The sequence below is a fragment of the Sinocyclocheilus grahami genome, unplaced genomic scaffold (assembly GCF_001515645.1).
Source record: "Sinocyclocheilus grahami isolate Dianchi unplaced genomic scaffold, SAMN03320097.WGS_v1.1 scaffold777.1, whole genome shotgun sequence".
Classification (NCBI taxonomy): Eukaryota; Metazoa; Chordata; class Actinopteri; order Cypriniformes; family Cyprinidae; genus Sinocyclocheilus; species Sinocyclocheilus grahami.
This window is the reverse complement of record NW_015505956.1, coordinates 417,884-429,764: the sequence shown is the minus strand read 5'-3', so window position 1 is coordinate 429,764 and position 11,881 is coordinate 417,884. Positions and strand designations below refer to the sequence as shown.

Genomic DNA, 11,881 nt, shown 5'->3' with positions numbered 1-11,881 from the left:
AAAGGGTCTGAATACTTAGGACCATGTGATATTTCAGTTTTTCTTTTTTAATAAATCTGCAAAAATGTCAACAATTCTGTGTTTTTCTGTCAATATGGGGTGCTGTGTGTACATTAATGAGGAAAAAAAATGAACTTGAATGATTTTAGCAAATGGCTGCAATATAACAAAGAGTGAAAAATTTAAGGGGGTCTGAATACTTTCCGTACCCACTGTATATATATATATATTTAGAAATGGATTGTACTCACACACCATCGTTTCCGTGTCGGAGCCCCGTCCGAAGAAGCCTCTGGTCTGGACCATCAGTAAGGTGGTCACTATGAAGCCATAGAACCAACCAAACATCATAGGTCCAGCATAGGAGACTGTAATGCAGGAAATTCCCACCTAACCTCGGTCAGGTGGAGAGATGGTGGTTACAGGGGAATTAGGAAGGGGAAAATAAGGGCAGATGTAAGACCCCCGAAGGAAATGAGTAGATACTGAGGTATCACTCTGATCCAGACAAAGCTGAGCGCGCCTTTGCCCACACTCAGCTACCTCATTAGGAGAAAGGCCCTCGCCTTTATCCAGGTCTTTCAGCAGGCCAGCCTGATATGCTTGGGGCATCACCATCGTGTGCAATGAAGCGACAGCCCGACCTGCTACTGCGTATGCCCTGGCATTAGAGCGAGATGTCAAGAAGGGAGTCTTAAAAGAGAACATCTCATCCATAGAGAGATAGCTATAGGGGCATCTTCTCATAACCGCTTTTGTGCATCGCCTCGATGTTGGCATAACTCGTATGCTGGAATCGATGGATGCCGTTTTTTTTAGGAAAAAACGGCCTCTTCCATTCCTTCTCAATCTCTGTATGGAAAACAGGAAGAAAGGAAGGCTCACCTGAGCTGGAGGGTTATGGCCAGAAAAATAACGTTCATCATTTTTAATTATTTTTTTATAAATAGATGACCTCACGATGTCATTTTCTTCACCCATTTCACGACAAGTAAAGCCTCGTTGTGGCGCGATCCATAACTTTCAAAGCTCATCATACGCAGGGCAGGAGGATTGGGAAAGCTCAGTCTCAGCTTTTTGCCCTCCTCAGACATTTTCCTGCTTCCCAGCAGAGCACTGGCCCCTGGATCAGACAATGTTAATGAAATAACATCATCCTCCAGTGGCTCACTCTCGTCCAAAGCCGACGATCGTGAGAGGGAAAACCCTCTTCAAACTCATCGGCCAGATCCACATGCGATCCCCACGAGTTCATTCTCCTCCGTGCCTCAGCAGCAGCGGATCCTGAATCGCGGGAAGCAGATGGCTGCCCCTCTTTCCTCGAAAAGAGAGACAAACGAGAGCGGAGCTTTTTCCTTGAAAAAAGCCGCTCGCGGTGCACGCAGATTGCCCCCTCGGAGACATCGCATGCGTGCTCTTCACCCAAACAAATAACGCATATATCGTGTGTGTCATCAGATGTTAAACAACGATAACACGGATGCACACATCCTCTAAACACTTTGCTAGTGCTCGCCATAATGATATGAATAGAGATCGCTCTTACCACAGAAATGCACGCTGCAAACAAAACAGTCAATGAAAACGAAGAAGAGGATGATGTGTTCTCCCGGTGCCTATTTATACTATAGTCGCACCTGTAGTGATGTCATGGCTGTCGCCGGCCAACGTGTTGTTGGTGTTTTTTCAATAGGGCCTTTCGCACCGCAGGAACCATTTCATAGTACCAGAAGTAATTGTGGAACTACCCACTTTTCGGCATGTTCGCACCGCCGGAACTGGGAGCGATTTCAGTACCGGACTGCCTTTTTCGAGAACCAAATTATCTCCTACTCCGGAGCAGGGTCTAACCAGCACAACTGGTACTAATCGTGACGTAAGTAGACATTGATTGGCCAAACTTGTATGAAAACACCACCATACCTTACGTATACGTCGACTTTCCATGTCCATTATTGTGAAACCCGCGAAACACAACAAAAACACAGCTCCGATCACAGCGTCCTCCATCCTCCTGTTGTTAATGTTGTTCTTCTTTGTTTATGTTGAATGCCACACACAAATGACGTCGCTGTCGACCGGCTTACGTCACTTCCTAGTACACACTCTTGGTGCGAATGCAACCCTTTAAATGGTACTGGGAAATAGTTCTCGCAAAATCGTCCCAGTACTTTAGTACCATACATTTAGTTCTGGAACTAAAGCGGTGCGAAAGGGCCTAAAGTATGCTTCAGACACGGGTCACAACGAGGCGTTCCCCATAGCGACCCCTAGAGGACGCAGTTTGAAGTTCCCATGAAAGGGAACTCACTACCTGGAGAGCCACAGCCCTGCAGAATTTAGCTCCAACTCTAATTAAACACACCTGAACCAGCTAATCAAGTTCTTTAGAATTAAGCTAGGCATAAACTGTGCGATTTTTGCAGTGTTTTTGTTAAATACCATCTCTCACTGTACGAGTAAATTGCATGCTAAATACACCCACAAATCAATTAACCATAGATAAGGGCAAATAATGGGCTGCTGGCCTTCTTACCCACTACGGGATATGGGGTACAGCGTTCGGGAAAAAACCCACCGGCGGCCGCCAAACTTTAGTTATGGAAAACCCAAAAACTGCAAACTATCCCTCCCAATCGCTTCACACACGTCGCAAAGAAACATCCAGCCCACGTCCCGGTATGGAAGCCTTGGCAAGAAGCTCAGCAGCCCTCACATACAAAATCCTCCCAAACAACACCAAACCCCATACCTTTATAGATTCCATAAAAAATGCAGCACAGGTGTTTGCCTCCTTCCCCCAATGAGACGCAAGGAAGACACAGCGGGCAGTATTACTGGCGCCCCTCCCCTTGCCTTAAATGAAGGGCTTACATTTTCATGCAGCCGCAGTGAGGGTAAAAACACTGAGTTTAGGGCAGTCGGTTCGTAGCTCTGTTTCAACTGTGCAATACCCTCACGAGGGGTGACCAAAATTTTGTTGAAATGTCAGAAATTCATCCGACCATCCGATTGCCGCTCAGGAGAGGCTAATCATCTCTCATCACCCCCTGTACACTGCACAACACAACACGCACGACAAAGCTAAAATTCGACCACACTAAAAAAAAAAGAGTCATATGACTCCGAAATCGTGTATGCCCGTCTTTTTGGAGCAGGATGGAGCTTAACTCTGCAGGACTGTGGCCCTCCCAGAGCTAAGTTTGACACCCATTCACTATCCCATATTTCTTGAGAAGAACAGATTTGTCAGTAAATAGGCTTTGCACACCTTTATTTAAAGGGCAGGTTACCTGTGCAACCCACACTTCCCATCTCATCTGCATGACTGAGCAATTTTTATGAGTAATTAATGCAGAAATCCAGATATTTAGATAATTTAATCTTTGAAACTTATTTATGCCACTGTATAAGTTTTTGTTTGTTTTTTCTTATCTTGTCAATGAATCCATTCATCCAATTAACAAAACCAGTCAGAATCTGAATCACAGCTGATCTAGACTGTGTTTCTGAAATGCATCATAAGCTCAAGAAAGATCATAGAAACCATTGGAATCATTGAAACCACTGATTCAGGCCAGTTGTAGCAGTTTCAGATTACGAGGTAATAATTCCACATTAAGAAAGAAAGAAAGAAAGAAAGTCAACAGTGATTGCAACAATATGAGGCTAAGCTGAAAATGACAACATTTTCATTTGTGGGTGAACTATTGCTTTAAATGCATCTTTGTTTAGAATTATTAATATTACACTATTTTCACTGGAGTACAGTATTTGCTCCTGCCCAAGCTAAATTTGCTTTCTGTTTGTACTGTCTGGTTGCCAGCTGCATTTATTTTCTAACTGTGCTTGCTGAACTGTTCAATCTCTCTTCTTTGGCTTCCTTGCTATATCTTTCTCACAGTCATTGCATACAGCAGATTCTAGAGAGTGTTAATCATTGTCACCTAAATGGCATTGTACATCGAGACTTGAAGGTTAGTATAACAGACATTAGCCTCCAACCTGCTGGCAATGTTGTTTAAAAAAAACAACAACAATAAACCGTTGGTTCCCAATGTGGAAGCCTCCTCTTCTCACCCCAAACTGGTCCCTCAAAACACAACTACACACCAAGATTTGTGTGTGGTGGTGGGCTGAGGGGTAAAAACACAACTGATGACCTCAGAGCTAAGGTTGTGCATGTAGCACCTCAGAAATGTGCTTAGTCGGTGGCTGTGTGTTTGACTCTAGGATTGTATTTTCTTTTATATGTGTGTTGATGGTGACTGTGCCCTTTTTGGTTGAAATGCAAAACGGGCATCAGAACCCATAAGTCAGTGATTTAGTGGGTCAAGCACACAGTCACCCAAGCAAACACCACTTCTGGATTGAGATTTGGAGAGCAAGACAAAAGAGGTAATGATAACAATAGATGGGCAATGCATTGTATTTTCTAATATATAACTATATCTGATAGCATACAAATATTTCAAAAGTTTAATACTTCACAGTAGGGCTGGGCAATAAAGTACCTCATATGAATCTGTTCCTGTAACTGGTAGAGCATGATGCTAGCAATGCCAGGTTTGGGGTTTGATTTTCCAGAACACATGTACTGATCAAATTCTGATTTATACTTTAAATGCACTGAGAATTGCTTTATTTAATATCTGCCAGTTGCAGAAATGTTAAAATTTGCGATGAATTTGTGAATTAATGCAATTTTTTTTTGTATACAATGTTTAAATAATATAGAGAACTCTGCTCATGTTTTCATTTAATAATTAGTGGTCAAATGTATATGTTTGAGCAATTGTGATATTCATATATTTATAAAAATTATCAGATGAAATATAACACAGATAAATATTTTTTTATAGAAATATTTTTTTTCATCAAGTTAGACATTGATTTAATCATTCAAACCCATTTCAGGGCAGCTCTACTTTGCCGTTGGTCTCAGGCGCATCCACTGTTGTCCTCTGAAGCACAATGGGCTGTGGGCAATATCAGCCATTAAGAGTGTGCACTGATCCACACTTCTAAAAAGGACCAGAATTTTTTTTGCCATACTATTTTAAACATACTATGCTTTGGTCAACATTGAGACAGGAAAGGATTTATGGTGAAGTCCTCATGCATTCAACTCATAAATATGATCTTTCTGACATGGCTTGGACACACCATTAAATATACAACAAAGAACATAGAACACCTGGGGAGACGATAAAGGGGAACCAATCATAAAGTAAAACTACAAAGGACTAAAGCTGCCTTCATGCCATGTCATAGTTAACGTAATTCCGAGATGACAACATGTGACATTCTACTCTGAGCTGAATTATGTGTTTTTATGGCAACATTATCAATGCAAAAGCCTTCACATGCTCCAGAACTCATAATTACAACTTACAAACTCTGAGAGCTACAACTTGGACCATGTGAAGCTGCACCACCTGACTGCAGTCAGATTCATTTTGGCGCTACCTCTGAGTCTGAGAACATGGGCAGCTCCGAGTAGAACGTCACATGTTGTCATTTTGTAATTACCGTAATTACGACATGGCGTGAATGCAGCATAAAATAGGAAAAAGGAACAGAGAAGAATCAAGAACTTCAACATAAAAGTCTAAACAAAGAAGGGAATGTGTGACTTGATCTTTATGGCCTTTTATTTGGCCATTTCAATTTGATCAACTAAATAATGATAATACCCTAATATCCCCTCATTTGATTTACTAGCCAATTGTTGTTTTGAGTCAGTGCATTCACTGTTGTCAAAATCTGAACTTATTTGTGAATTTTCTGAATCAGTTTTGCTGAACTGTCCTCTTCAATAAATTAAACAATTTCCATGTGTAGATGTTTAATAAAAGATGAAAAATATTTCTCAGCCCTTTTTCTTGAAGCACACCACCACTAGACACTCTTCATAATCAAACACACCTGATTGAACTCATTAGCTTATTAGTAGAGACTCCAAGACCTGAAATGGATATGTCAAAAAAGAGAGACATCCAGAATGTCTGTTGGTATGCCTCCAGGTACAGAGTTGGGAAATGCTGTATTAATCTTTCATAGATAGAAATAAATAGCTTTATTATTTTACTAAGATTTTACAGTATACTGTATTTCTTCAATTAATGTACTTTTGAAAATATCACCCAGCCCTACTGCAAAGCATCACTCATAATCATGCAACACTGAAACTTTAAGTAATGAGAAGTCCATTTGAGTCATGTTCATCACCTCGGTAAGCCCATGCTCCCTTACTCTCAATGCTATGCACAGATAGTGAGTGTGTGCTTGTCACTAACCCAATCCCCCTGGTGTTTGCATGCAGTCATTGCATTCAGCAGATCCTTGAGGCTGTTCTCCACTGCCACCAGATGGGAGTGGTCCATCGTGACCTGAAGGTGAGTAGAGACGCTGAGGGTCTTAAAACCAAGTCTTACTTCTTTGTCCTTTTATATAGATCCAGTATATTGTGTGGCCTTTAATAAGGGCTACAAATGGCTTATGGTATTGTAATTCTAAAAATTGAAGATGATAATAGATTATATTAAGTGCTTAGTAACATATGAAGTCTAGGTTTGTCTTGGAGATGGGAATCAAGCAATCAGTGATATAAATATAAAAAATTAAGCCTACACAGGTTTAGGTGGGAATGGTGTTTTCTGTCCTTTAGACCTAATCCACCACAAGCTCTTGTCAGTGCTAATTTGCCAATCAAATGAGCCAGGTGCAACCAGGAGATTGTTTTCCCTCCTCTTATTATCTTCACCTGAATTTGCATCAGCATGAATTCTGCTCAGTGATTGGCATATAGTTACCATGGTGAACAGTGACTTGCACCATAAAAAGAAAAACAACAACAACAAAAATAACAGAAAACAAAGCAAAAACAATAGACACAAAACAGTAAGTAATATACTGTATATATATATTTTTAGTCATCATATATGATTGTTCATTACAGACAAACATAGCAATTTAGGGAAATAAATATTCTCAGGTTGAAATATCAAAGCTCATAGGGCAAGAGTCTTGCATTCTTATATAGGTTTACATTTATGTCTTTACACTTACCCCCCCCCCCCCCTTCACTCAACCTCTTCTACTAGCAACCCTCAAATAATATGTATTAAAGAAAGAGTTCAACCAGAAATTTAAATTGTCATTTACTCACCCTCATGTCATTCTAAACCATTTTACTGTACAGTGTGTACATTGACCACAAACTGTCAAGCTCTAAAATGCTCTATAAATAGGCAACATTGGCACATAGAGATTGGCTGCACAGGTATTTGAATATGAACAAGCACAAATTAGATTTAATAGCTGTGGTGAATTGTTTGGAACAACATAAATGTGTGTTGTTGGCATTAGCGCAACAAATTAGCAAGCACATCATTCTCTTCCATGTTAATCAGAGTTTTTAATCCTTACGAGGCATGTCAAGGGACCAATTTGAAAATCAAACAGCATACAGTTGTGGATGTAGTGTTTATTCTTCAGTTTTTCCCTGTTTAGGAATGTTACTTGAAAGCTTATTAGCAAAAAGGAGGTCTATCATACCTTGTTATGACTTGTCCAACAATTTGAAGAATGAGCTGTTGGAGGTTTGCTCTCAGAAAGTAATGCCATTGAATTTTATTAAAGTTATATATGGTTTATATAGAGCACCTGAAAAGATTGTATAACAGCCATTTACAAAAAGCAATATTGTACAATTATGAGGAGAAATTATTAGTCATGTAGAGCAGATCTTATGATTTGGAATGGGGAAGGTTTTACTATGCTAATATGTAGGGCAACAAAAGAACACTTGCAATAATGTACTACCAAATTCTGCTGTTCAAATTATCCTTTGGGGAATCATAGATCTGTTCTCAAATCAACTCTATTTGTCATTATCTCTCCCTTGCGTGCACTTCTCTAACAAAGGACAACATCCGGCTATTCTTTATTTTATCTTGACCCCCCCTAAAATTAGCTTCCGCAGTCCTCGTGTTTCCTCCCTTGCCTTGGGTATTTGATGCTGAAACTGAGTATAATACATGTAGCTTCTGTCTCTGTAAAGAACAGCACCTCTTAGCTGTGATGTTTGCTAAGTCAAGACTAGTTTCTAGTTTGCTAAGATTGGAAAGACCAGACACTGAGAATTAAAATACGTCCTGGCTGCCCACAATTGGTCCCATGAATAATTTTGCTGTTGTAGGCCGCAAAATTAGTGACAATGGCACACCTCATCTGCAAGGCTTAGTAAACATGAAAACTATGTGTTGTCTGTCCATGAAACAATGGCTGTCTGCACATGTTTATTATAAAGATGCTTGCGGTAGTGACATTCAAAATTACAAATATATTGTAGTAAAGGAGGTGATATTAACTTATGCAATGGCTCTCCGAATCAGGAGGATCTTCAGCCCTGCTTATGAAGGCCTACCATCCTGCACAGTTGAGCTCCAACCCTAATCAAACAGTTAAATCAGCTAATCAAGGTCTTTAGAATTGAAAGCAACAGTGAGGTGTGTTAGAGCAGGTTTGGAACTGATGTCTGCAGGAAGGTTGCCCTCCAGGGGCTTGTATGCTAGCTGAACAAATGTAGGGTTGCAGGATTGGTTTCAAGTTGGCAAAACCAAATCAATCTATTCAATCTTTGTTTGTACCATGATGCTGATCTTCAACTTTCTCTGTAAAAATTGATCTTGAGTTTGTGAATAACTATGGAGCAAGTGGTGCACCTTTGGTGCTTGAAAGATATTGTATCTCAGCTGGATATTTTCCTGGTTAAATCAGTAGCAAACAGCAATCATATGCTGTGAAACATAATGAAACTGAAAGTAAGTATTAGAAGTAAGTCAGCATGATTCACTTCTCTCTTCTGCCAAAGTTGAAGAGATTGTTAGGAAATATTTGAAGAATTTAAACACAGCAAGAAGAAAAGAGTTGTCCTCAAAAGCAGAGTCTACTTTATATCGTTGTTTTATTACATCTGTATTTATGCTAATTTAAACTAAAAGCTTAATATTAATTTTTTAACTGTATTTGCTCGTGTGTAATGGACTGAGGGTATAATTTTATAATTAATATGTAAATATCATTGCGATTTTAAAATTTTAAATGATGTACTATTTTAAAATTATTTTACTTTTAAGTGTCCTTTAATGGAGCAAGATAAACTTGAATTTATTGGTCAGATATGGCACTGTGCTTATAGCTGATTCAGTTTTGGTTTGAGAGATCTCTTACCCAGAACAAAACCTGCTACGGAGTGGGTTAGCCGTGGAGCTCCTTGCCAATCACTTACAAGGCCACAATACCCTAGGATCATGTCAGGGCAACACATTCTCACTCCCAACTGGCCACATATTGACGTTTGGTCAGGATCCCTCTGCATCACTTTTTAACGCTCAGGGTACCTCTTTAGCGTCATTTTTCAACGTGCAGGGCTCCATTACTTTTGATGTCATACAGAGACACAATGAGTATGGGAATATTGCCATGATGAAATAACATATTGGAGTATTAATAAATACCTGTAAATAAATATTTAAGCAATACATACCTGTGATTTTGCCTGTTAAGTGTTTTATGTTATTGAGAAGTGGGTAGGTTTAGTGTAGGATTGGGGTTAGGTGATCCAGCTCACACATTTTGTAACAAAAAAACATTTATATAATAGTAAAGTTTGGGTTGTTTATAAGGTACGTAAATGCAATGACTGCATGACAGTTTCAATTGCACTAGCATGTTAGCCCCTTGATCTTCCCAAGGCATAAAGTGAATGCTGAAACAACTAACTGCACCTGACAAACTAGCCTTATAACATTTGCTAATGTCCTGGTTGTACAATAATCACAAGACAATGAGTTTGGGTAAAGTTTTGACTTCTCTTTTTAGACTCCCCTGACATAAGAGTCCTAATCAATGTATCGATTATTGGATATTCAGTTCTAAACGTAATAAAAAATATACCAAAAAAAATTACTATAAATAATAGATTTGTATCAGTAATTACATATTGTAATATGCTTCATGAATGTATTACAAGGCTCATATGAAAGGGGTTGTCTGAAACTTTTCAATACACATTTGTTTGAAGTACTGTCTATGCTTTATTATTAGTTCATTAATTTTCTTTCTTTTTTCTTCTCTTTCTTTCTTTCTCTCTTTTTTATTTCTTTCTTTCAACATCTATAACAAATCTATAACAAAAATAACAAACATCAATTGTCATGTGCAGTGTTGAATATTATATCATTATTTCCTCCAGTCTTAATGGGCTATGCAGTAATTGCTAGTGACCTATTACATTTTGCTTACAAATTATTATTTTTGCAAAAAAAATTAAATATCATTCACATGCATATTATAACATTTATGAGAAACATTGAAAAAAATAACTTGCACACATACTTTTTTTCAGAGATTTCTAATGAAACACCATTTTGTTACATCACAGTTACAACAGTATTGTTTGTGTTATTATTAATTTTTAAATGAGTTTTAAATTAACTGTTGTTGCTCAGTCAAAACATTGTTCAAGTCCGGTCACAAAGCTCTTCATGAGGTGCTGCATAACCCTATAGAGGCTGTACTGATGTTTTTGGAAGACTTGGTTCAAAATATGTTGTGTCAGAGTTTGTCTATTTGCAGAAATCATTCCCTTGTTTTTGTTTCTGGAAAAAAATCATAATTTTGGAATTCTAGGGTGGAAAAATCATTATCTTTCTTTTCATAGTACATGCTATTCTTAAACATTTTCTTTAAAACTGTACATTTTGACCCAAGTCTTCTATGAGACATCAGATCGTTGAAGACGAGTGATGTCATTTGTTGTCTATAACAGATCATTTGTATAAATTCTCTCAATATATTACCCAAAGCCAGAGAATCTTCTCTTGGCCAGCAAACTGAAGGGTGCAGCAGTGAAACTGGCTGATTTTGGGCTGGCTATTGAGGTGCAGGGAGACCAACAAGCGTGGTTTGGTTAGTATTCACCAAATGGCTAAACAACACTGGTTTAAAAATTGTATATATTAATACTGTGCTGACAAGACATAATGTGCAATGACATAATCAGAGAATGTTAAAATGCTTATAATTTTTCCAATTAAGATTCATTTGGTTAAACCTTTATTCTGAAAAAAAAAGAGGTGAACTTAGTCCACTTCTATTTGAATATTCCTGTATACATGTAATCAGCATATTCCAGATAAACTAAGGCATGCACATTCTTTCCTGCTTTTCTCTTCTGGAAGTGTTGGCGATACTTATAACATTAAATCCAATTACATTATGTAAAAACGTTATTGATCGTTATTTTTTGTGTATTACTTTAGATTTTGAAGCGCACAACTTTTCAATGTAATTTTTCAATATTTTGTGATGTTAGTGAATGTTATGGGATAGTCTAGGGAGAAAAGTGTTTTTGTTTTATTACTGTCAAATTATGTATGATTAAGTATAATTTTACAACTTTAATGGCTTGTATCATTCAGACACTTGAAGACATGTAAGTCATTAGTCTATTATTAATAATCTTTATCTAAATATATTTTGCCTGTTCTCTAAAATGGCTTTAATCACAAAAAATTATGACGATGATGATTATTATTATTATTATCACTAAGTTTTATGTGGGTGTTGTGTGATTAGTCTTACTTTTGGACAAACCCTGATGGTGTTAGCGTTTAATTACAATGATCTCAAGGGCTTTACACTCAGCTCCAGTTTTCCTCTTTGGCTGCTTTCTCATTATAGGCTTCTTGCCTCTGGGGCTTGATGGGACGTCAGGGACTAAAGTTATTTTAGAATTAGGCTGCAATCCAAAGTCAAAAAATGCCTTAAGTAAATTCTTAAGAGAGAATTTAGGGGGAGCTCATTTTTTTGT

The 11,881-nt window shown here is 38.2% G+C and overlaps 1 protein-coding gene across 1 annotated transcript in view; it reads left to right on the top strand.

Annotated features, from left to right (window-relative positions):
* Window positions 1-11,881, top strand: part of LOC107561529 (calcium/calmodulin-dependent protein kinase type II delta 1 chain) — a 149,938-nt gene that overhangs the window by 85,512 nt on the left and 52,545 nt on the right. Inside the window, exons 6-7 of the mRNA XM_016245993.1 lie at window positions 6,326-6,398; window positions 10,875-10,977. Coding sequence (XP_016101479.1) covers window positions 6,326-6,398; window positions 10,875-10,977 — 176 coding nt within the window. The remainder of the gene's footprint in view (window positions 1-6,325; window positions 6,399-10,874; window positions 10,978-11,881) is intronic.